Genomic DNA, 26966 nt, shown 5'->3' on the forward strand with positions numbered 1-26966 from the left:
GTAAGGACAAATCCAATTATTATTTGACTGCTACAGTTTTTGGTGGAGTGATATCAAATTTTGCCTTGTAAATTACAGGAGTTGTTTTGTTTAGAGCAACATAAATCCTGTGCTGAAACATTATATACAAGCAAAACCAGCAGAAATGTTATGAGCATCTATAAGGTTTAGGGTCATCTGAGATACAACCAAGATAAAAGTTTCACCAGAAGTGCATAGGCTCCTCATGTCTGAGGCAATAGAGACCTTCTTTTAACTCTTACAGTGTTATATTCCTCCAACACTTTGTCACAGTATCACAACTTATGGAATCACATTCTAATGTAGGCAGGATTTCCTCCTCTATCATTATAAGCTCAGCTGACAGGTGAAAAACTCAAATAACATCATTTGTAAAGATGAGGTAAATTCTTGAGTGAAATTTGTCCCCCCAAAAGCTGTTCTTAAAGGATTTCATAGACAATCACCACAGCTTGTCTGACCAAACAGCACTAAGAAAAATGAGTAATAGTTTGTTTTATTTTGAGTTACCTAACTTTTAAAAAAAAAATGAAAATTAAACCAGTTAATTGGGTTGTCTGGATGTAATTACTGTTTGTGCATGTAGTGTACTTAAAAAAATATGCACACCAAAACTTTCCCACACTATTTGTTTTCATTGGCATAATCAAGACTCAGGACTTTCTTAATAAAGAAATATGTAAGATGAACATACTTATTTTGTTCACTTGGGTTGGAGTAAATGTGCAGAGAAAAATTATTACTGCAAAAGTTCATGTAAATTGCAACAAAACTAAATGAAACTCCCAACTCTATCACACTGTTTCCAGTGATAAGATTTTCTTTGTTGTTTGTTTGACTAGTTCAAAACAGCTCATCTGTATATAAAAACTTTGATAAGCATCCTACAGGAGGAAAGGAAGGAATGTTTGCATATACTGAAGAGGAGTAGCTTGGCAAAGCCAGGAGGGAGGCAGACCAGTACTTTGAATTGCTGCTACTGAGTACAAAGATTGTCAATGCTGAAAACATCACCATTTTTATGAAAATGGAGGAGCAGGACAAACAGGTATTTATCTGGCAATCAATTACATCTTAATAATCTAGCTACATTATACACTTAGCCATATTTAGAATGATTTATGTATGCGATGCTGATGAGCACAAGTTGGTACACTAAGGCATGGCTAGCTAGGATCATATCTTTTCTTAGAAGAAGGTAGCGGGCTTGATTTAAAGCATTATGTGTTGGTGTGTAGTTATGCAAATATTTGGGATCATTGCCTCCAAGTTGATCCCAAACTGTAAAAGGTAATGTCTTCTTTATCATTTCCTGATATAATCAATCTGTCTACAATTATCCTCCCCTGATTCTGGGCCCTGCCACCATAATCCATGTCATCTATCTTCTCCAAAATACAGCTATAAGATCTTCAAAATCCTCTGAAAGAATCAACACTTGTGTGTTGAATTCTGTGTGTTAAATTTCACTTCAGTGTAAATTCTGCAATGCACGTGTCCTGGGTCAACATAGCCTACTCTCACAAGCACCCCTCTCTCTCTCCACACAGATGGGATGAGAAGTAACACAGAAAAAAGTCTCCTCTGTGTTGAGATAAGAGTTTTACTGAAGATGATAAAATGCACAATTACCTGAGCCTCTTTGCAGAACAGCACAACAAAAAGCAGAAGCAGCTACAGAAGCCAGAGACTTCCCAATAGCCCCCTGACCTGCAACCAGACCAGACCAACACCCTAAAACCTGGAAAAAGGGAAGCAGCAACTAGAACCAGAAGCCTGCCATGTTACAACATGAACTTCAAGCCCCTGATATTTTGCTCCACTTCCGTTTTGAAGCTGGCATGATGGCAGCATGGTATTGAACTTCAGCAACAGATTCAACTCAACCCATGACAGTATGTAGCAATGATGTTATGTGTCTTGTTCTTGGTGTCTTATTGCGGGATTTGATTCCAGAGTTTGATCAAGGAGCTAAAATAGCACTGAGCTTCTGGATCTCAGATAATCTAAGGGTTCATCTTTGTTGTTTATGGGAGATAGTGACCAACTGGCTCATCAGAATTGCTCCTTGGTTCTTTTTACTGAGTGAAACTTCTGAGTAGATGACAAGTGTTAGGAAGGCCATGCAGGAACCTGTCTAGATGTTTTTCAGAGTCCAAATGTTTGCAAAGGCTCAAGTGGCTGTGGGAAAGTGTGTGTATGACCTTCATTAGTAGGTCTATTCAGCAGCAGAGAGCAGAAGTTGTTTTAAGGCTTTTACTTATGACAGGGTATTTTTTCTAGTGGTTTGAGAACTCAAGTGGGCACTATTTTAAAGTTGTCAACAGTTTAAGTACTTCTAATATATAAGTATATTCTTTTAAAATGACACAGCATAAGATGATGATGTGCTACATATTTCACTAGATTGATTAATGGGCAGCCCACATATCATGTAACATTACTTCATATAGTGTAATCCACATTTCTGCAGCCATGCAAGATACCAAATAATACATCATAAAATGTCCTAGAAAATATGAGAGAATGTTCCCATTAACCTGTGACACAGAGTAGATACTTTTCTGGTAGCTTGTTCAAAAAAATCAAAGCAGTTGAAACTGAAAATGTTGAAATCAAAAGAGTGTTTGAGTAAATAGCAGAATTTCATAACTCACTTTTGTTTACTGGTAAACTTGTGTTATAATCAGTAAACATCTGACTACATTTTTTTGCAGTCATTTGATCTAAACATATTTACCTTCTATATTCACTAGATAAATGTTCAGATTTTGCTGAACTTATAGATGAGAGTGAAAGAAAGGAATTGCATGTCTTGAATTTCTTCATAGCAGGGACAGTTACACCTTTATCCTGGTCTCTCTTCTTCTTTGAGCAAATGTGAATTAGCCACTGCAGAAGTGTAAAATCCTTTGTACAATGCTGAGTTGTCTTTTCAACAAGCATAGGCATTAAAAAAAAATCTCATCTGTGTCAGCTTGTGTGGCAGGCAAGGAAGATAAACTTTGAAAAATCATATTCCTCTTCCATCTGGACTGTATCAGGAATATCAGCATTTCATACTTCTCACACCCCCCAATTTCTGTTTGTATAGTGCAAACTGCAAATCAGTAACACTGTGCCCACAGAATTAAAGCGAACTCCATTGACTGATTTTGTGCAAGTTAGAAAATAGTGGTATAAGCTTTCATTTGCTAATATCTTGGGCCTTGTTCAGACTCACTGAGGAGCCATACTCTGAATCCCATTACCTCTTTTTATTTTGTGCATCTCATTTTACTGCACATCTATGTTTTACTTGCATATTGTGCACATATGAAAGTTTTCATGTGAAACTGTTAGTGACATTGGAATGGTCAAAATAAAACTATTGTTTTGTAATTTGCAGAATTCACATTTTTTAAATTATTATTAGAAACATCAGACTAAATCATTAAGAATGTTGCCACTGTGGGGAGTGCACACAAATACAGCATTTCCCTCTACAATTTCAAATACTTCTATGTTTAAAAGGGTAATGCATATTTCTATGCAGAATATAAAAACTACTCTTAAGTCAAGTCAAACTCTCCATTTCATATTACATCTGTCAGATTTTGGTCATTATTACATTTCCTTTGTAAACAGAGATTGGTACTAGGAAATCTTACGTGGTGCTTCCTTTTTTTCCTGCTACTGTATCAGCGCTACACACCATGCATTTATCTTTGGGCAGAGTGGGTTGGTAGCTGCTGTGGGTGGGTGATCAGCTGCCTGCTCATTAAATTGTGTAGCTGAGCTGTTGCCGCATTAGTTTGGTCACACAGAACCATTCACCATCAGTACCTGCCTCAATCCAACATCAACAGAATACCGGCAACATAAGAGATGCAACATTTTAGACATATGTTGGTAAAGTGAAGAGTGGCAGAATTAATAATTTACTTTCAGTCCAATACGTTTGCTTTTTGTTTCGTATTTTCAGTGCCTGTTGAATGGGGATCATCCTGGCACAGAGATACTCAGCTGGAGTACATAACCTGGGCTGGAACTAACTGTAAGCTGCCCTACCCCCATCTCGAGTTATTTCAGTATTAAAACCTTCTGCTTTTCAGGGGTTGGTGGTGGTTTGTCTAAATCAACCTAAAAGCGTAAGTGAAAACTAACGCGCTTTCCCCCCGTTCTGTGATAAGGTTGAGATGTGCGTTTGGCCTGGAGCCAGGTGTAGAGATGTAGGAGTCTGCAGGGAAGGGCTCGGTGCGTCCGTGCCTGTGCCGTGCTAGTTGCTAAAACGTGCATCGTTCGTTCTGCTGCCGCCTCTAAGGTGAAGCCAACATCGGTGATACTTTTCCTTATAAGGGGAACATCCTACTTTTTTCCCCCTTAAGCCACTACATAGATGCAAAATGTTGCACTTCTAGGATATAAACACGTTTTCAGACGGAGGCACAGGCATCCGTTTCCTGCCTTTCTACTCCAGTCCTGTGTTTTAACTTACTCCGCTGCATAGCCTGGCTCGGACGCTACCTCTTCTGCTTCGGTGTCAAGGGGGGACGGGGGACTAACCGCAGCAGGAGGCGGCATGGCCCTGTCTTCCCGGACAGGGCTGCATGATGGCCCCGGCCCCGGGGCACCTCCGAGGGCAGAGCATCCCCCGGCCCTCGACCGGCGGTGCCACAGGTGATCCTTCCACCGCGCAGCCGCCCGGACACCACCGGTAGCCCCCGGAGCGCCCCGGGTGGCGGCTCGGGGGTGGGGGGACATTTTTATTCACCTCTCTCTCGCGAGAAAGTGTTGCGCGGGCGATACTTGAAGAGGAGAGGGGGGGAGAGAGGAGGGGAAAAAGGAGGAGGAGGATGGGAGGGAGGGGGCAGCTGGAGCCGCAGCTGGAGCAGCGGTGGGTGCAGCGGCCGCAGCTGGAACAGCAGCGGGAACGGCAGGCGGCGGCGGCGGCTCTGGCTCCAGCGGGTGCGCGCCCCTCTCAGCAAGCAGGCTTCTCCCGGGGCGGGCGGGCTGACCGCGGGGCTCTCTGCCAGCGGCAAGCCCCGGCCGGGCACCGGGCTCCAGCCGCCGAGCTGCACGGCTCGGGGGACACTCCCAGCCCCGGAACGGCTCCCGGAGCGGTGTCGACGGCCGCTGGCAGCTCGCTGCAGGAGCAGGAGTGCCCCCGCGGATGCTGTGAGGGAAAACAGAGTCCGGGCAGACCCTCGCCATTCCCCCGCGGGCGGGCGAGCGCCGGGGCTGGCCGGGGGCCCCGACGGCGGCGCGGCGCGGGGGTCAGGCGGCGCGGGACGGCCGCGCCCGCTTCTCTTCGGCCCCTAACGACCTCTCTTCTTCCTCTTCTGTCTCCGCGCAGCTCGCCTTGGAGAGGCTGGTCGCAGGCAGGGCGGCGAGGACCGGCGAACTCCGGTCGCGGAGAGGAGGCGGCGGCCGCTCGCAGCCCGGGACGCGGGGGACGCGATGTGGCGGGGGCGGCTGCTGGGGATCGCCTTGGGAGTTGCCGTGCTGTGGGCGTCCCAGGCAGGCGCCGCCGCCGCCGGGCACGCTGAAGGAGTGATCGCCAGGGAGAGCCGGGTCAGCCGGGCCAAGAGGCGAGGGCACGGCGGCGGGCACGACGCGCTGAAAGGGTAGGTGCGGGGCCGGCCTCTCTCGGGGTGCCGCCGTGCGGGGAGCGGGCGCAGGTTTGTCGGGAGGTGCCTGTGGGCATCTTTATCTGCTGTCACTGCCTGTGGGAGCTGGTGGAGATGGCCGAGCTCCCCGACACTCCTTGGGGCTACTCCTGGACTAGGGCTGGTTGGGCCGGGGGCGCAAAGGCACCGCCCGCAGCACCCCGGAGCAGCGCCAGGGAACCGTGTACAGAGTCCTGCCGCCTTCCCGGGACCCCCCCGCGGTGCAGAGTGCTGGATGCCTTACAGACTGCCTTGCTTCGTCTGTGGGTGGGTGATGCTTCGCGAAGATGAGCCGTAGCAGCTCGGAGGTTGCTAACTTAGCTTCGGGGAAAGGACCCAGGTAAAGGCTTCTGCATTCCTCCCGCGGCCCCTGCTTTGCATAACGGAGAACAGCGGCGAGGGCTGCAGTCCACAGTATGGATTGCCAATTAGCTGCACTCTTTAATCTCCACCTTAAGCCTTTGGCGATGTGCATCTTCTCTTGAGCCTAAGCGGTTTGTCTTTGCTTATCTGGTGTTCCTTGTGACCTGGGGACGGCATAGGTGAAGAACAGGGACCGGTTTTGGATCTCAGAGCTATATAGTACTAGGAGTGAGCCCAAGCATGAAAAAGTTTAAAAACATAATGAAACATTGTGGTACATGCTCGGCAGAGTGGGTGTTTTTTAAAGGGTAAATCTGCATCAGGCAAAATTCCCAGTTCTAACAGAACACCTTTCCAATGCAAAAAGTATTTTTGGAGACACCTGAAAGGTATTGCACGTGTATGCAGTTGAAAATGTAGTTTGCTGTGAAGGTGAAAAGCTTGAAATGTTGATAAAAATAAAAAAGGAGGTTTTCTTTTTCAGGTATTCCAACGCACCTTTTCAGCCCATAGCTAGATTTGCCACAAATGCAACAAAATTTATATGGAGATAGTTATGCTTCAGTAAAGGATGCAAGCTGTTTGTTTTTTTTTTCTTTTGCTGATAGCCTCAAAAAGGAACTATCACAACTTTATTTGTAGAGGCCTTGATGAATATGCTTTTATTTCTTGTGAACTTCCTCATATGCATGTACTGCTTCTAATTTCTATTAAGAAAGATTGACAATTTTGGCTTTTATTTATGCTTGCCTGGTTGGAGAAGGTTTATACTTTTAGGTCCCCATGCTGTAGAAATGGATGAAAGCTACTGGTACTGTTTTTTCAAGGATTTGATTTTGTAGGGTGAGGCTCTAATTTAATTTCTTTACACCTTGTCACAAGAGAAAAGTTGATCAAACTAGATCCTTCCTGTGACAAAAACTAGTTGGCAAGGAAGACATTTAGTAAAATTTGTAGGACTAATTGCAGGCAATAAAAGATGATAAGGAGAAATATTTACCAGAAAAAGTGCCTTTATTCTTCAGGATGATACAAGCAACTGTCTTGTTATAGAACTCTTGATATTAAACTGACAAACACTGTTCTCATATCAGTATAGATTGAGTGCACCATATAGCATGTGTGCTGACTTGATGGACTTGGTATGAGGTAGAGGTGTGTTACCTGAGCATAAAATATCTTTGGTGAATGGAAGTATTGCTCTAAAACTGTGCTGTTTAGCAAATAATAGTACCTTGAGAGGTGATATTTCAAGAGTTAATTAGTTTTAGGATGTAAAATGGGTTGGGATAAGTTTTTAGTCTTGTGAGCTGATTCTTATGTTTAACTGAAGCTTTCCATTTTTTTTATGTACTTCTAGTGTGTGTTATCCATGAATTCCATAGCTACTTAGTAATCTGCATAGCTAGACATAATGGCAATATCGATTGCAGGTATTTTGTATCTTGATCAGTTATCTGGGACCTTGCAGATCTGAGTGCCCTTGGGAAGCAAGTTCTCAACTAGGATATGATAATTTGCCAGATGATCTGAGATGCAGTAAAGACAAAAATTATTAGTTTGGTTCCTTCTTTTTCTGTTACTTTCATTTGAGACTGTGTAGAGTTCCCAAATTGCTTGCAGGAGATTAAGACACAGTCATCTTGATCATCATTGGGTGAATCCTGGTGGATATTTCCACTTTAGAAAATTTGAGCACTTCCTAAGGTGTAGTACTGTACTGTACAATATGAATAAAAAGAATTGTCATTTTAACAGACAACATTGGAACTAATTCTTTGGAAGACCAGATGGAAAACATATTTTGAATGTGCAGGAACTGTATATACATTAGACAAGGAGAATTCATTGTTATGGGAGGACTAAAACACTATTTTTTTAAACTTGTTCATCAGTACAAATACATTTGGGAATCTGAGAGTTGTAATACAAGTCATAACAGATGCCAGGAAACGTTATTTTAATGTTATTATAGTTGACTAAGACTTCTTTTTTCTTTTTGCAATGAACTCTTTCTCTGATTGTGGGATCACAGAGATATATTTTAAGAAAAAAACCTTTACATTTAGACTTTTTGTGTGTGAGATTATAATCACTATTGAAAGTCTTTTGGCACTTAAAAATACTGAGATTAGTCTCTGCAAACGCTCATCTTGTATCTTAAAAGGAAGAAGCCCAAGATCAGTTTCAATTATTGTGATTTTTCCCACTTAACATTTTTTTACTACAAGCTGTTGATTGCAGGGGATGTTTGCTTTTGTCCTTGTGACCTTTGCCTCATTGTTTATGCCAGTGAGCTGTCAGGACATATAACATGATTCTAGAAGTATATTTTAACTTTAATAGTTACAAATTATTTGCAAATGCTTCTGATGTACTAATGTTAAGACTTTAAGCTTGCTGCTTATGAAGTTTAAATTGGTCCAGCTATGAGGGAATTATCAATGAAGTACTTGTGCTGCCATCTCTTTGGTCTGAAGCAATGTGTATTTATGTGTGTGGTGCCTCTGATTGTTAGAAGGCAATCAGAATAAAGGCAGTAATTATTTCAGAATATAATTAGATCCTCAATTCATGGAAATGCTGATGGAATCCATTGTGATTAAGCAAGTTAAAATAACAAGTTCTTACCGAGGCGCTTTTATCCTCTGGATCCCCAACACTTTAACACAAATGTTAATGTGTTGAATTTGAAGGTATCAAACCACTCTTCTGCTACCCCTTAAACACCTAAGAATGTAGTGTCAGTTTATAAAGAAGTAAGACCTGCAAAACTGGACATGAATGGGAAGTTTTTTCTAAACTATATATGCTTGAAGTCAACCATTTTTATGTTCGAATCATTTGAATATAAAGTGAAAAATTATTTGATTCGTACACTGAATACAAAAAGTATTGTGCTTAAAGCTCTCATAATTAATCAGGATTTCCGCTTTTCTGATGGTGCTAGGCAAAGACCTCAAACTGTAATGAGGATCAGTCAGTTCTTAATAATATTTTAAGTGATGTTGATCAGTCTCTTCTCAGTATAATGGTCAAAGGAGGCAATTATTTGCCTAACAAATAGCTCAGCAGAAGTTTTAAAAGAACTAAAATTTTCAGACAGCTGAATTGTGACACGATTCAAACTGAGACACTAATTAAATGCATTTGTGCAGGAATGATTTCATTTCTTTGTTTTTATTGAGTTGAAGTGATAGGGAGTATTGCAGAACAGAATGGTTATCTCCAAAACGTTTGGGTTTTTTTGGACCAGTTTCTTTTGGTCATCTCAGACAAAGTCCACAGGTTGACTGGTATACTTACTTAAGTAAACTTGGTTGGGTTTGACCCTTTTTATGCATCACTGCTCCCTGAAATAAAATAAATCTTATAAATCTATAACATAATTCTAGTATTCAGCTATATAATTAAGGCTTCTGGTTTTCCTTTTAAACCAATATTTACCACTGAAAGCCTGCTGAAGAAAAGCAGACTTTCCGTACCGGTAAATATTGGTTTATACTAAAAAACCTCAAACATTTTTCTTACCACTTTTGGCCTGTACACCTCAGGCCAGCTGCTGGTGCCACACCTTGTCAGTGTCACTCTGTGAGCAGACAGTCTGAATACTCGAGAATAAAAAACTGAATTAAAAATGCATGCAGTACTTGAGGTACTGAAGCACTTGCCTGGCTTCCAGGTGGCATGGCTGACCTCCTTCCAGTGCCCTGCATCTTACTGGGGGAAGCCTGTATGGAGTATGAACAACTTTTATGCCAGGGCATCATAAAAACCTGAAGTCACTGGCAACTACCTGGAGAGAGTTAAGGATTTGTGCCTCTCTGAGTTTGTTTGCCAGTGGTTGTAATACTAATTGTTTTTTTGCTTTTGTGTTATCTTTGGAAGTCTGATTCTAGAGTGAAATGAGTTCATAGATCTTGGCACTGTCCTGTGTACATGTTTCCTTTCAGTAGGACTGTATGATGTGATTTGATGTAGGTGTGACTTTCTCTGGAGACCAGGACATATGGATGAGGAGTAGGAAGGCAGACAGAACCAAGCAGGAAGCCAGCACAGAATCTGCTCTGTGGCTTGCAATAGCTGTTACTAACACTTGCTGAAGGGGTAATATTTAAAGAGGGAAAAACACATTGTTTTCAGTTGTGGTCATATATATGTCTTCTCCTGGCTGTCATGGTAGTTTTTAATTACATTTTGGAGCATGCTAGTTTTAATACTATGTGGAAAATTTAAAATGCATTTAATGAAAGCTGTCTGACAATAGTTTGCACTGAATTGCTCTATCCAGAGCCAGCAGCGATGCGAAGCTCCCATGATAGCAGTCTCGTTGTAGTTCCATGTTGTTCTTCAGCTTGAAGAAAACCAGCAAATAGTAAATAGTATTCAGGCCTACATAATCCTTGTACTCTTCACTGTATTTCCAAATTCTATCATTTGGACACCATCTCTTTAAAAAACAGCGTGACCTTAATCCTGATTCTGGTTTGTGCTCTATGGAGATAGACCTCTGGGCCTGCATGAAGAATTAGGGCTCAGTTAATTTTGGGTATGCAAGCAAAAAACCATTTTATGGTTAGAACTTTTGGTGGGAATTGTAGTCTCCCATTCACCGGTGTCTTAGACACATGTAGCTCTGTCACTATCTGCTTAGCTTGTCTTCTCCTCTGTGATCTTTTCCTCATACCATATTGTGGCTGGACATAAATTGTTTGGAAGTGCCACGTGTGTGTTGTTTAAAAATTGAATCAGGCCACCCCTCCCCCAAAACACAATACTTTTTTACCATTTTATGATAGCAAGTCACAAATAGAGCAAACAGAGGAAGCAGGCTACAATAAACAGTATAGCCCAGCTCTTGACCCACTGTAAGAAATATGATTGTTTTGGAAATACTGTGAAATTGCCTCAGGGGACTCAGATGAAGCAGATTTCCTGTCAGCAAGCACCACTTGGCCAAGGTGACACGTTGAAGATCAGAATGGCAGAACTGTCATTCTTTTCCTTTCTTTTCCTTCTTCCAGTTATTTATTTAATTTTATGTATTTATTTATTTTGGTCTGTATAGCTCTTAGCTGTCCTGATATGCTGACCCAGATGCTGCAGGATATGTCGCAGCTGGCCTGTGATGGCTCTGTACTTTGTGTACAGGAGTGGAGAATTTCACATTGAGATTGCTGCTTTGTGTGCCGTGGTGGGAAGGTACCTTGCTCTGCTCCATCCTGGGAAGCCTTATGTAAAGCTGATTGTGGCAATCACTTGATATGATATATGCTACAGCTCTTACTCAGGAAAACAAACAAACAAACAAAAATCTGGAGATCTCATGGATTGCACTTGGTTTCTTTCCTGGTGTTCCGGATACCATTTTTGTCCATGAATTTGTCATGGAATCGTCTGATCTTTTGTTCAGTCTTTTCTTTCTGAAGGCTTTCAGATCTTTTTGGTGTTAGTTGAACTTCTGTTGAGGGAGGACAAGTGCTGTTCAGATTTCGGAAACTGTGGGCGTAAAGATTTGAGGAGAACAGCAACCAGTGCATCTGGCTGCAGCAGGGTACAGTAATTGTCATGTTGCAGTGCAGGTTTCCTGAGAGAGTTGTTTAGAGTAGGCAAAAGAAGCCTCTGACATGTGGCTGGGATGCTAACCACAGCTGCACTTGTCTCAATCAAGAACCCACTTAAGGTTTATAGGAGTAGACTTCTTCCCTGTTAGCCAGGACAGGGTACATCTTGTGTGCAATGGTGGTTCCACAAGTTGTTTTCCAGATGCAGCTTGGTCTGGGTGCGTTTGCCTTCTTGACTGGATAAGCTATTTTATGTGCAAGTTCACGCTGCTGTGCCAGTACCTATGGGGCTAAGCTGGGCTTGGGATGCAGATCTGAAGTAAGCATAGGGCTGCTTTCACTTTATTTCGGAGCAATAGGAGGATGACTGGGTTAGGGTTTGGCAGGGATAATCCATCTGTCAGCTTCATTTACAGTGATCCTTGTTGAATAAAATTGCAGCTTCTGTTTTCCTGCATGCTTATTTTCTTTTCCTGTGTTGTATTGTTCAGCAGTGCTGCTTACAGAGGACATTATCCATCCTGCAAACTCAAATGCTCTATATATGAACTTCCGTGTTTCAGGTTTTGGCAAGGGTCACTAACTACATTCATGGACACAGCAGCCTGTGATTATTAAAATACTACTGTCCAAAATGCAAGACCCAAACTATTTAGCCACAGAGATCACCAGGAAAACTCCCTTTGGGGAGAAGTGTAGTAGACATTGGCTAGTAGCAGGCAACCTCTACTTAAGATTTTAGGAGCTTTGGGGATCTTTGAATGTGCATATGTGGAAATATAAGACATTAATTGTTGGGGTTTTTTTGCTTTGCAATAAGATCACCTTCAGTCTTGTTCCTCTTCCTTATCTCCCCGCTCAACCCTTAAGATGAAGAGGATACAGATGCATGTGTGTCACTTTGGTCTTACCCCTCAGACTCAGTAAATATTTTTGTAGAATGGAACAATTGTGGCCTGGTGTGTTTCTGATTAACCATCACACTGTTCTGGAAAATACATTTGTAGCTCTTCAGTCATGTATTGTGGATGTCTCCTTTGGTTGTTTTCTCATGCATTCTGCTTTTCTCACTTGAGTTTTATTTGTTTGTATATTTTAAAGGATTTCAGACCTACTGAATAGCCTCATTCATTCTAAGGTTGGTGTGCAGATAGAGATATGGAAAGAGTAATTTGGGTTTTGTGACAGTATAGTTTGGCTCAATTTTTAAAAGGTAAATTGGGAGGTAAAATGTAGCCTAGTAAATTAAAACCTGTGCCTTCTGGTTTTGCTTATAGCTTTTCACTGAAGTACAAAGGAGTTCTAGCTTTTATCTGGAAGAACATTTTGATTGTTGACTTGCTGGAGAATCTGTTGTTTTCCTTTCTACTTCTCATTTTATGAAATGATTCACAACCATTAAAGCCTCAGAAATACCAAATGAAAGCCACAATTCTTTTGTCTACAATCTTAATAATTTTCATTCTCTTTTTCAAGCTTCTCTCACTCTAATGTTTTGCTGGAGGACATCAGAATATCCAGTGATGTTCATCTGAGGTTTCAAACTGATTTTTTTCCTTTCAGGAGCATTCCCCCCGCCCTTTTCACCTCCTTTGTTTTTCCCTCTGGTATTTCATCTTTTTATTTTCCCTATGTACAGACTAAATTACCAGTGTCTGTTAGGGACAAGGTTAACTAAAACATTGGGATCTGTATCAACAGGATTTGTCTGTTCCCTTGTGGCAGTCATGCTGTTAGCTGGCCTTTTGAAAACTTGGTATCCCTATTGCAGCAAGGAGAGAGGCAAAGGATAGGATACAGCCTTTTGCAAAGGGAGGCAGAGAAATGCTACTATCTTACCTAACATAAATCTTCCAGTAGGCTGTGGGAGAGCACTTTAAAACACAAATTAATGGCCTTGCTTAACACCTAAGGGCGTTCATTCACTGATAAGTACTGATACAAGTGTCAGATTTATGGGACTCCCTCAGTGCTTGCATTTGCTACAAGGTGGGGATGGTGTGTAGCTCCCACTCATACCACAGCCCATGGGAAAGCCTCGGCAAGGGACTGGCTAGCCTCGAGGCTTGTCTGGCCAGCCTGCCCCACACCAGTTGTGCTGCTGTTCAGCTGAGTGCAGTGTGGACTGGCAGAAGCCCTGGGCTTGCCTCCGGGGAGATTTGTTAGAGGTCTCCTTCCATTTATAGCCTTTAGCAGGCTAATGAGTGAGTGTGGGAAGTGGTGCAGTAGCAGTAGCCTGGTCTTTTCCTGTTCTTCTGTTAGAGTGGCATCTACACAGCTAAGCATTGCTCTAACCCACAGTAAGATGTTTCCTATGGGAAGCTATTTAGTGCTACCAGGGTAGAAAGGCTATGATTTCTTGTCCTATGAATGCACCTTTTTATTTATTTTCTTTAAAAAAAATATTTATTAAAGAAAGTACCTGCTGGGTTCCCTCCTGTTTACCAGCAATGCTTGTCTGGCCCAGCTACTCCTACTTTACATGCCTTCTGCAGGCATGGAGACTGTGTCAAACCAGATCCTCTGACATTCTCAAGTGGAACAATGAGGGAGTGCCAGAAACACATCTATCCCTGGCTATGAATGAGAACAATGCCTGGCTGTCAGGTTAGATGAGTCTGACCCTGCAAGAGATGGTCAGATTTTCAGAGCAAGTGTGGAAGAATTCACTTTATGTCAAATGCTGTTGTTGGATTGCTGTATTTAGCTGTCACAGTGTGATGGAAGTGAGGGTTAGAGAAATGTTCAGTGTTGCTGCAGGAAACTTGCATGTCGTTTTGAACTCTTGACTTGCACATAGGCTGGAGCCAAAGATATTGTAGAGCTGCTCAGCATGTTATTTTTTTCAGTTTAGCTGAGCCAGGATTCTGGGACAGCGGTATCCTCACTGTCAGAGTGAGAAATAGTTATCATATTAGGCTCTCTGCGTGGCACAAACATCCAGGCTCACTTATTGCACAGTACATCAGATGTGGTCCTTGCTATGTAAGGTGTTGGGTTTTATTTGTTTGTCTTTTGGTTGGTTTTGGTTTTGCTTAAAAATTCATCCTTATACTTTAGAGAATAACAGAAGCTAAATTTTGTGTTTGCTTCCAGTTTTGCATTTTTTCCTAGTTTTTCCTTTTATACAATTGAAATAAATAGCTTTAGGGGTCTCTTTAATAATCCTCACTGAATGATGAAAAAGGGCAGAGTGAGTAAAAACATCCTTTGGACAACAGAGAAGCAATCTCTGTTTAATATCTTTGGGGTACCTGCAAATGAGGTTTTTGTGGGTTCAATGCAGGTCCATGCCTGTGGCTTTTGCTCCCATCCACATAGTTAAGTCTCTGAGTTTCTGGATGTGCTCACTGGAAGTGGCAAGGTCAAAGAACAATCAGGCTTCTTCACTGGACCCTTGTACACAAACAGTGTGTTGCAAGTGGCTTGGGCAGGCTGCCTGTTGTCTGCTGTAGCTGTTAGCTGCAGTGTTCTGCTGGGAGCTGGACTTTTCCTTACTGGTTCTGTTGCTCCATGGAGGAGGGGGTAGGTACTAGCACAGCAAAAGGAAGTGCTTTTGGTATTGACCTTCAATTTATGCACCAAGTACCTGGCTTCTATCACTGAGATGGGGAAGGACATTGGAAATCTGTGAGGTCCAATCTCTGCTCAGAACAGAGTGAACTTAAGTTGGATTCCTCATGGCTGTATCCACTTAGATTCAGAGTATCTCTGAGGATGGAAATTCTTGATTTAGTGGGAAAGCTGAGTAGAGCTCCAGTGGAGTCAGCACAGCTGGGCTGCTCCATGCTTTTTGCATTTACACTGAGCTGCTGAGACGTTTTGAAAAGTACCTAAAGCTGTTTTACAGAAGAAAAGTGTAGATGTGAATATGTGTCTCTGGGAAACAACTAGTGAAAGCCATTCCTCTTTACATTTTAGATCCTTAGCTACCATTTCTTAGTGTGTTGGTTATAGTCAGACTTGGACAACCACATTTTTAAGACCAGCCCAATGTTTTTTTTCAGGTGCAGTTTGTAATTCCTTTTAGTTCCCAGTACAAATCTGAAAGTACCACTCCAATTCTATGTGGAAATGATCAGCAAATAATGATGGCTGCAGTTTCAGCAGGTACCAGTTTTACCTGCCTAAGACAGAAAATAGGAAAAGGCTTTTCTAAAAATAACCATTGGCTGCTACTGATGATTTAAATTGTATCTCTTCTGCCAGAAAGTTGAGTCACTACATTATGTTCAACATATGCTAACCACTGCAGCCAAATAGTTAACAGAAGTCCTTCATTAAACATTTTCTTGCAAGGGAGAATCTCTGTGTATTTTCCTAGGGAGAGAAGTGAGTTGAGGGAGTGATTAGAAACCCTTCCTGGCTCAGTTCTAACTGGTGCTCAGCTGTCTCTCTTACTCTCTCAGCTGCTCTCTGCCCACTCTGTCTTCTGGTCCCTCTAATTCCTTTGAGAGCCACACTTTGGGTTTGGTTCAGCCTGGGTTACGCCAGCATTGGCCAGTGCATGGCAGTGCTGCTGACATTTCTGCCTGAAGTGTTGCTCACAGCAATGCCAGAAACTCTTCCTCCCATGGGAGCTGCAGATGGGCAATACTTTCTTCAGGAGAGGGCTGTAATTTCCTTGAGGGGTCACAGGCAGGGCAGAGCACGGATGTAGAGAATTAGCACACCCCCGGGCAGGCTGCAGCACAGGGCTGTGACTGGGTCACTGCCCAGGCCCTAGAGAGGATGGCCGCAATGCTGGAGGTGCCCTGTGGCTAGCTTCACACAGGGCTTTTGAACATCTCCCTTGCTTCTCCAGCTGACACCTACTTGTGCTGCCTGATTGTGGCTAGTAAGAGGGCACTGCCAAGCTTAGCATGAATCTCTTCCTGTGATTTTACACTGGTGTGTCTGCTCCATGAATCTACCCTTGGTTGCTGGCTAATTGCATGCAGTTCAGGAGAGCCAGGCAGCCAGTCATCCTGCTGAGATGGGGCAAGGGAGAGGTGGGCCCAGATGGTGCTTGCTGTGAGATGATGTCAGTGTTTCTGCATGGAGAACAGAGACCATTTGTTGGAGAATTGCATGACAGAGGCTGTGATGCAGCCACAGCCTGGAGTAGCACAGCACTGACCTGGGCAGAACCACATGTGTTCGTCGGAAGGAGCTGATGCTGCAGTTCTGCTTGGGCTCCATCCCCACGCAAGTGGGAAGGACAGACAAACCTTCACTCTATAATGGGAGTGGAGGTTCTTTGCAGTTGTTCCTGAAAAGCATCCTCTAGTTTGAGGCACGCAGATGCTGTCAGCCAGACATATCACTTTCAATTAATTATCAGAATGTTATCATCAATGTTATTAAACATCAATTACCAGAATTTCCGTGTGAACTATTTCTCTGCTGCTTTAAGACTTTTCTAGTTGATGACTAATGTCTTTTGATAATTATTCAACTCATTTTGATACTGAATTTGTACTTGCATGTCATTAATCAAAGACTTAATTTCTTGTTATTTTGGACATCTTTGATGAAACTCTGGGGATCAGTCCTACTGTCTCTCAGCACCATACCATTACAGAAATCCTTTAATACTTTATAAGTTCATAACTGAGAAGAGTAGGTTTAGATTGGATGTTGGAAACAAGTTCTTTGCCATGAGGGTGGTAGAACACTGAAACAGGTTGCCTAGGCAGGTGGTTGAAGCACCATTCCTGGAGGTATTCAAGGTCAAGCTCAAAAAGGCGCTGAGCAACCTGATCTAGCAGAGGATGTTCCTGCTCACTGCAGGGGGGTTGGACTTTGGAGGTCCCCTCCTACCCAAGCTATTCTATGATTCTATAACTGGCTCTAAAACAGAGTGAAAGAGTTGTCTATTTTAAATTGCAATGGGAACAGCTTTGTTCCTGAGATGCTCTCTCCCTCCTCTGGGCTTTGGAGTGAAAGGAAAGTGGTGTGACATCACAAGCGGCTTGGGCTGTATAGAAGTATTTTGCTTATTTTACCATTACAAATCAGATTTTAATAACTGAACTCTGTAGTACTTTTCAGGAAAACAGTTTTATAAGAATATAAAATGCTGCTTTAGTATTTGTAGCCTGTAACATTGGCAGGAAAATACGCTCTATTAAACACAACAGTAGGTAACTGTTTAAATTAAGTACCACAGCAGAACCTTTACAGTTTGGTTGATGGTTTCCATTCTTTTACGTGAGGTAAACTCTTATTCCCTTGAATACTTTATTTATGGTGATTTATTGCTGTGGTGTCAGATCACCTCATAAATGTAAATTAATTGAACTTTCAAAATTAATTGTTTTTAAAGCTGTTTTGCAATTAGGCACAAATGAAGAACACTCCCTCTTAAGGAAGCAGTGGTCAGACTTTCATACAGTTTTCTTTCATGAGCTAGACAGCTTTCTGACAAAAAAGTGTTCCACTGGAAAATGCACTTGTCAGGCTCAAAGTGTTCCATGGAAGTATAATTTGATTACTTTGAAATTATTATTTTTTTTAAAGCTAAGCACAGTGCATCTGAGTAGGGGCTTCTTTGGTGTATAGCTTAGCCTACCCTGTGGACAGCTTCAAGACTCCCAGGGCCTCTGACTTCATGGTTACTGGCACATATAGGTTTTCCAGAGCCTCATTTTGGAAACAGATTTTTAAAATCAGGTTTCCCCATGGCACAGAAATCTACTTCTGGCTCTTAACGTGGACCAGATGGTCCCCAAAGCCATGTACTTACCAAGACTGAAGTTTGACAGAGTACCTAAACATTACAGCCATTTATAGATTCTTACCAACCTGGATGGGAAATGGGTGATTTATACCTGTACGTTATAACAGGTAGCAACAAACCCATTCTGTCTGTCTTATTAAGTTCCATTATTTCTTCTGACTAGAGAAGGTGAAAAGCAATCTGACTTGTCTGCTTGCCAGTCTTACTTGGCAGATGATGGTGTAGAAACATTTGGCATTGATGAACAGGGAACTCTAGGAAGTTACATGGCTAGAGCCGTGTGGGAAGTAGCTGACACGACTAAAACTGAATACATTGGAAGTACATGAAAAAGACTTTGAGTCTGTAACACCAGTTGCAGGAAGGGGAAAGGGCTCTGCAGCAAGTCCAGTTGTGTGCCTCTTGTTCACATTAGTTACCACTTTGTAATTATCCAGAGCCTATGGAAGGTAATGGAAGTGTTTGCTTTGACTTTAGTTTTGTTGCCAAGCACCTAATGAAAAGCCTAGGTGTCATTGAAGTTGGTGTAATTGAAGCACTTGACATTGTATTAGCAAGGCAGATCCCTAAATAAATACAGTATAAAAGTCTTGTTAGTTGGAAAATGTGTATAAATAAATGTTGGTGTATATTGAGATTGTTTGTCTGAAGTTGCCTCACCATATGAAGTAGCTGTTGTTTACTTAGACACTGCAAAACTAGAGATGAAGAGCTTCCTGAAAGACCGAGGTCAAAATAATAGTGGAAACCTTTTCCTAAAACAATGAACACTTTAAATCTGTCTCTAATCTGCATACACTATTTTAATAAAGCAGTTTCGAGGAAGATTTAGTTTATAGCTATCTTTAGTTGCATTAATGTAGTAATTGCTCACAATATTAATAAAGGCTGTAAAATTTTATTCTATGAAAATGATTAAGCATGCAACAAAAGGAAGCTCATTTCCTGTGTTCATTCATACTAGCTTTACATGCATGGATAGGTGAATTAAATAGGACTAGCCTCACGTGCATGGATAGATGCATTAAGTAGGACAGGATAGATGTTAAAAAAAAATTATCTATAAGGGACATAGAACTGTTTCAGCTTTTCTGTTTTTATCCATAAAATAATAATAGGAATAGCATTATGTCCTGTCAGCTTTCTGTCACTAAGCTCTAGTGATATTTATTTGAAAGGGTAGAATACAGATGAGAGAAATGGGTTGGAAAGAAAAATTCCAATGCATCCATAGGCCCTTCATATTCGTTTCACAGGATGCTGTCTCTCTACGTGCACCCATATCCTTGTTTTTTTTGATAGTAAGCTGTTTTTACTAATGAAGCATTTACATATTTTGGCTCTCTTGGCTAATATCATGGTTGGCATATTTCACTCATACACATGTACATGGTCAACACATGTTTGGATAAACCAGGGAACAGTAATAGTGCTTTAGAGTCAAGAGAAAGCGCCATGAAGCTTAGAAACATCCAAAGAGTGTTAGATGTACTCTGTGTTCTCTAATGAGGACAGATATGATCCCCCTTTAAAGCTGCCCTGTGTGCAGCTTTTCCAGATATGGAGTGATGGGAAGCGAGATTTGCCCATTCTGGTCCTGTTGTTTGGTTGTTACTGATTTGATGTCATGTTTATAATGTAGTCTTAATTTGTAAGAGTGTACATTGCCTGAACAACCCAGTAACCAAAGACATGCGGTTCTGCTACAGATGTACCACTCTAGACCTAATTATTGGAATGCACACTGTAGTCATTTACTTATTATGGGTTGATGGCTCTACTTTTAAAACTTATTTCTGAGTAAAGATAATAATTTGGTGTTTGTTTGTTTGTTTTTTCCCAGACCAAATGTATGTGGAGCACGTTACAATGCTTACTGTTGCCCTGGATGGAAAACGCTACCTGGTGGAAACCAATGCATAGTCCGTAAGTTAATCCCCTTATGTGTTATGACTGAGGTTTGTTTCTGTCCCTCTATCTCAGGGTATTTTAAATTGTATACCAGAAGTGAACTGTGTTTCTTGTATGGTTTCAGTAGCAGCTCCACATGATCTCTTTACCATTTTAAATATATTAAGCTAATATACAAAGTCTTACGGTCAATAATACAGTGATATGATATCAGTATTTAACAAAGGATTAATCTCATCCACATGTTTTGTTGAAGTCTGTGCTAAAGGGATCCAAAGGATGTGTGGACTCTCAGGAGATGTGGAATATGGTAATCCATTTAAGTAAATGGAAGGAGGCAACAGCATTGGGCCAGAAAGTACATTCTCTTTGCATGTTTGGACAATATCCCTGAAATATACATGTAGGAATATAAATATGTACATACATACAGCATAGTGCTGTGTGTGTATTCATGTGTAATGGTACAGTGCATCAGAAATAGTTGTAAAGGGCACTTTGCCTAAGGCTGGTAAGACCCTGTCTTAAGAGTTGCTGAGGCAATGCGTTGCCAGATGGGAGTTATTACATTGGTGTATGTCTGGTGCAGAAATAAAGAGAGCGTTGTAATGCTGCCTCAGTGCCATCCTTCCTCCAAGAGTCATCTCATGAAATGGACCAGAGTTTGCTTCTCCAAGGAAATCTCCCTATATCTAGTGTGGCCTGTGGCATGTTCCCAGATTGTCTCAGTGTAGGCTTTAGCTGAGAGAAGGAACTATTTTGAAATCTGTTGTATGCAGTTTAGTGAGTTTGTAGGTACTTGTTTTATGGTGTTGAATGCATATTTTCTGTCAGGTGTTTTTCATGTGTCTGGGGTTTTTGAAGCATATTTTAAAGGCATTTATGTTTTCTTTATAGCAATTTGCAGACATTCCTGTGGGGATGGATTTTGCTCTAGACCAAACATGTGCACATGCCCAAATGGTCAGATAGCCCCCTCCTGTGGTTCAAAATCAAGTAAGTATTTCTTCTGTGTCTTTGATATTGTTGTTTTGAGTCTGTGAGGATACCAATGTATGGAAGATAATTGAGTAGCCAGTATTTAGGATAAATAACATCTGAGTCACCACTCATGGTTTTATCATAGGAAATAAAGAGCAGCCTCTTATTAGGAAACTGAAGAATGACTCAGAGACAGCTATTGGGGATACTTTACCTAATCACAATGAAATTTATTTGTTTTTTTTTAAGCTATATTTCTTTTCCAATTTGGAACACTGATTCCAGTCTTCCTTATGTTCTGGAAAATGCCTTATCTCAATTCAGTGCTAGACGTGCACACGTGTACAGCACAAAAGCTGTGATGATAGGGAAGTGACTTCAGGATTGGCTGAATGTGACTTGCTTTGTAATGATACTTTCATTTTTGGGGGTTACTAAGCCAAACACTATTCTACATTTTACATATGTTTACATATATTCTATATTTTACATACATATTTTACATATTTTACATAAGGCAAGCTCAGGGAGGACGGAAGAAAGACTGAAGATAAAAGTGCCGGAGTGCCCAGGATACCCTCCTGCACTCCCAGTTCAGAAGGTGCTTCCTCCCAATCTACCAATGAAATTAGTTTAGATCCTTCTTTTCATTTACCAACATCCGTCCACCATATTCCCTTTCTTAAGGGGACACCCTCAAACGGTCACAACATAGGCCTACAAGTATTGCAGAATTCCTTGCCAGGCTCAATACCTATCTTATAAATCTAACATTGCCAACTCTGTTCAGGTGATAATTCCTTAGGTACTAGAGGTACAAAACTGGGCAAGGATTTAAGTGGAACAGCTTTTCATCAAAAAAAAAAAAAAAAGATGATTTGGAAATGAAGCTTTTCAGAGAGAGAACTTCTTGTAGAAATGTTTGGATGTCAAAATGTTTGGTTTTTAAGGAAATTAAAAAACAAATTGAAAGTTAGATCCAGAGAAATGTAAGTAAAATTGTATTAATTCAGTGAAACAGATAGCTCAATGACTCCTCATGGGTAGAATTACCCAATAGGAAGTGGGATTTTGCTTGGGATGGTATCTCGGTGCATAACTGAGATGCCATCTGTCAGGTGCACTGTACTCTCATCTTACTGTGGTGCTTGTCTCTTGAAACATAGATTATTTCAATTTTTATATAAAATGTGAGGTTTCTGGAAGAATTTTTGGGGAAAAAGGTTCCCACAAATGCCTGTAACTATCTGAACAATGTATTAACTGAAGTCAGTGGGGGATGCAGTCAGCTGAGGCCTGTGATGTGCAAAATGGTCATCCTTTTAATTCTGAGTATCTTTTCAGACTCAGTGTGTGGTCTGCTTTGCCCCTGTATTTTACCTTGCTATTTTTTGCTTTCCTAGTTGATAAGAGTTTTCCCACATAACTGACCACTTCAGCTTGTGGCTTTAGCATCCTTTTTGTGCAATAGCAGTGGAAAAACAATAACAACTGTGGAATGTAACAGAATGGCATGTACTAAAATGGTAAATATTGTTCTATGTAGTTCAGCCCCTTTCTCAGGCTCCTGTGATGTCTGTTAGGGAGAGGCCAGCACGAGGAGGGTATGGAGCTTTACAGTTCCCAGAGTGTAGTGGAAGAAGGAAGGATGCAAAATGCTGCACAAATGTGTGTTGCTGCATCCCTGCCTTGGTTTGCAGCTACTGTTTAACTAGGTGCATATGCCTGAATCCTATAAGCCAGTAAAGGAAAGTATGACCTTCTCCAAAGTCGTGTTCAGCATACAGAAGGGCAGATATATCCTTACATCTGTTACATGTTTTGGCACCTTTGTAAAAGTCAGCAAGAAGTGGGCCTTAGTATTACCTCATTCTTTTTCTTAGGCCACACTGAAGTATTTTATGAATCAAGACTTAAAATTAAAACCAGAATACAACTAAAGTTACAGTTCTTGTGATCCTTTTTCTGAAACATTTTACCACCAATCTCTGTAAGTTTTGCCTTTGTTGAAGTTACACAGATCACAGACTCACAGAATGGTAGGGGTTAGAAGGGACCTCTGAAGATCTAGTCCAACCCCTGCTGCTAGAGCAGGATCACCTAGATAAATGGGTACAGAAGACTTGACTACAGTTTTTAATGCACTGTTTCCTCTACAGAGGAATATTCTGCTAATCATAACCTTTAATCAGTGCTGACATTATTTTCCTTACATTGCTACATAAGTTTGCCCACTTCTAAATGTTTGTGGGGTTTTTTTCTTCTGTATATAGTATATTAACACTTTGCAGATAGCAGTTGGCTTAAAAATTGTACTGTTTATAATCAGTGCAATGATTGAGATACATTTTTGTGTGTGTGGTCACATCAACCTCATTTATTAAACCAAACCAATTCTATAAGCAAAAATGTCTTGAGCTGTGGAGAGGAAAGACTCCACTGCTTCTGTGCACTCTCCTGTAATGCTTATGACCCAGCACCTCGTTAGGACTTACAGAACATATACTTTCTGTAAGTAATTTGCACTGTTGGCACTGCAGACAAAATCCATGAATACAGATTTACATAGCATACCACAATGACTTAGATCTGCTATTAGGAAACAAGGCATAAAGACAAAAAACGCTGTTTGCTAACAAAAGATTACTGTCAGCTGCCATTGGTGGCAGTTGATATTTTGTCAGAATATGCATTCATGAAACCTTATTTTAATTGTATATTTTAACAAGTAATTAAACACTCTTATTAGTAAAATAATAATCATAAGTAGATGTTACAAGTTTGCCATATTTAAAATACAAATAACAAATATGAGTGAAAATTCCATGATTTCTCAGGTTAAAATGAGTGCACCCTCAGCAAGTTTGAGTGCACCCTCAGCAAGTTTGCTGATGACACCAAGCTGTGTGGTGCAGCAGACACGCTGGAGGGAAGGGAGGCCATCCAGAGGGACCTTGACAGGCTGGAGAGGTGGGCACAAGCCAACCTCATGAAGTTCAATAAGAGCAAGTGCAGGGTCCTGCATCTGGGTCGAGGCAATCCCAGGCACAAATACAGGCTGGGCAGTGACTGGCTGGAAAGTAGCCCTGAGGAGAGAGACTTGGGGGTGCTGGTGGACAAAAAGCTCAACATGAGCTCTCAATATGCACTTGCAGCCCGCAAAGCCAATCAGACCCTGGGCTGCATGAGGAGAAGTGTGGCTAGCAGGTCGAGGGAGGTGATCCTCCCCCTCTACTCAGCCCTGGTGAGACCCCACCTGCAGTTCTGGAGCCCCTATTACAAGAGGGATGTGGAGGTGCTGGAACGTGTCCAGAGAAGGGCCACAAGGATGATCAGAGGGCTGGAGCACCTCTCCTATGAGGACAGACTGAGGGAGTTGGGGCTGTTCAGTCTGCAGAAGAGAAGGCTCCAAGGTGACCTAATTGTGGCCTTCCAGTATCTGAAGGGGGCCTACAGGAAGGCTGGGGAAGGACTTCTCAGGATCTCAGGTAGTGATAGGACTAGGGGGAATGGAATGAAGCTGGAGGTGGGGAGATTCAGGCTAGATGTGAGGAGGAGGTTCTTCACCATGAGAGTGGTGAAACCCTGGAATGTGTTGTCCAGGGAGGTGGTCAAGGCCCCGTCCCTGGAGATGTTTAAGAGCAGGCTGGATGAGGCTCTGGCCAGCCTGATCTAGTGTGGGGTGTCCCTGCCCATGGCAGGGGGGTTGGAACTAGATGATACTTGTGGTCCCTTCCAACCCTGAATGATACTATGATACTACTATTTTAAGTCTCTAGTACTTAAGGAATCAGTAGTGGACAGAGGTTTTATGGCATGTATTACCATAGACAGAAACCAGATTTACAGTGGCTCTTACAGACAGGTTGTGTGTCAGAATCAAATCAATAATGCAGTTTGGAAAGCATGCAGATTGGAAAGCAAAACAAAGCCTTCAAGTCTGAGTCTTATGCAGGTCTGTTGTTGGGACTTTTCAGTTTATGAGTCATTTTTAGGAATCTGATCATAGTTGAAAAGATCACCCGGTGGTTTTCTCAGCAGGGATTTTTGTGACACCAGTGAGCTTGCTGACTGAGAAGTGAATTTTTGGGTATGCTTACAGTAGGGTTGGAGATAAGATTGCCATGTGTGGAGGCATTGCCCTCACTGGCTCTGACGTGTAGGTGGCTCTTAAGTTGCAGGTGCATATGTGAGGAGGTGTCCAACACCCCATGCTGTGCCAATACTGCAGTTGCTGCTCCCTCCCAGATCATCTGGGCCATGACTACTTTGCCCTTGTCTCTGCTGTGGTCATGCCCCTGTTTGTGCTGCAGACATATCCCACAGTCCTTCCGTGGTGTTGGAATTGCTGCTTTGCCCTGTGGGAGTGGGAGAGTGGATGAGGAGAAGGGTCTGTCAGCATCAGGTACCCACTGCTGCTCCCAGGGCTATGGCTCAGGTGTGTCTCAGCTCAGGTACTGGTTTTGATTCCAACCTGTTTTACTCAGAATAGCTTGGGCTTGCGTAAAGAGGGGCAGTGTTTGCTGACGAGGGCTGTCTCAGAAGGATTATAGCTGTAGCAGGTCGTGAGAGCTGTGTTGGGTGCTGGGGGTGACAGCTGGTGGGGACAAGTGTCTGTGCTCCCTGGCAGGCTGGTTATATTGGCCAGTGCAGAATGGGGCCTGCTCCACTGCCCACCAGCAGTTTCAGAGAGACTAGCCAGGGATCAATGTCTCCTTGGAGACTGTGAGCTGCTTCAGGGTAGGGGGAGGCTGGAGTCTGGCCACTGGGTTTTGTGCTCCAGCATCCCACTCCTTGGGGCGCTGTGTGGGAGATGTCTGTTCAATGGCAGTAAAACTTGGATCTCAGCCCCTTCCCTTGTATTCTTCTGCTGTCAGAAGTGGTAAAAGGTCTTGAATTTGTAGTATTTCCAGAGTTTTCAAGGTTGCTGTGGGTTTTCTCAGCACCCTATGCAGGGCTGCAGGCCCACGGCCCATCCCAGGCCAGCTGCCATCTCCTGTGAGTCAGTCACTCGACAGAGAAAGCACGCTGAGCATCTGGGATGAGATGAGGCTGTCATTCCTTGTTTACAGCTCCTGGCAGGCAAAGCCCTGCGTCATGCACGGCCGGGGTTGGGAGTGTTTCCTCAGTAGTGGCACGGAGAGGCGAGAGGCAGCCTCTCATACTGGTTCCTGCTGGCCAGCTCCACAGCACACCCTCACCCCAGTGCCTGCTGGCCAGCCCTGCAGCATCCTTTTGCCCTGATGCCCTCTGGCCAGCCCCACAGCATGTCCTCACCACGGCGCCTGCTGGCCAGGGTCACAGTGTGCCCTTACCCCGCTGGCTGGCCCTGAAGTGTACCCTCACCCTAGTGCCTGGTGGGCAGACCTTTAGCACACCCTCAGCTTGGTGCCTGCTGGCTGGCCCTGCAATGTGCCCTTGTTCTGGTGCTTGCTGGCCAGCCCTGCAATGTGCCCTTACGCTGATGCCTGTGGCCTGGCCCTGCAGTGCACCCTTGGCCTGGGCTCTGCCTGTTCTCCCACCAGAGGACCCCGAACTCTTACAACTCACATCTTTTTGTTGGGGTGGTAGAGTAGCTGGTGTGTGTATTACCTTTCGTTTGCTTGGTGACCTCCTGAGTAGGTGTGGTGTGGTAGTGTTCTTGGTGTCATGAAGTTTTAAAATTCATTATTCCTGTTCTGGTTTCATAAGCTTTTGACTTCAGAAGCCTCCAGTGTAGACTGTTTGTAAGTTGGACCTGAAAGAGAACAGTAATTG

General features: G+C 42.6%; 1 protein-coding gene across 2 annotated transcripts in view; it reads left to right on the forward strand.

Moving 5' to 3' along the window:
* The first annotated feature begins 4836 nt into the window (after window positions 1–4836).
* FBN1 (fibrillin 1) overlaps window positions 4837–26966 on the forward strand; it is a 156842-nt gene continuing 134712 nt past the window's right edge. Inside the window, exons 1-4 of one of the 2 annotated variants that reach the window (XM_068143780.1) lie at window positions 4837–4968; window positions 5357–5627; window positions 20161–20243; window positions 21126–21224. In XM_068143780.1, the coding sequence (XP_067999881.1) occupies window positions 4857–4968; window positions 5357–5627; window positions 20161–20243; window positions 21126–21224 (565 nt within the window). In that variant the 5' untranslated portion in view covers window positions 4837–4856. The remainder of the gene's footprint in view (window positions 4969–5356; window positions 5628–20160; window positions 20244–21125; window positions 21225–26966) is intronic. The other variant, XM_068143781.1, reaches the window with a different exon arrangement.

Source organism: Melanerpes formicivorus, unplaced genomic scaffold, assembly GCF_026170545.1.
Source record: "Melanerpes formicivorus ecotype bairdi unplaced genomic scaffold, bMelFor1.0.p_v2 SCAF_10, whole genome shotgun sequence".
In the NCBI taxonomy this organism is placed as follows: domain Eukaryota; kingdom Metazoa; phylum Chordata; class Aves; order Piciformes; family Picidae; genus Melanerpes; species Melanerpes formicivorus.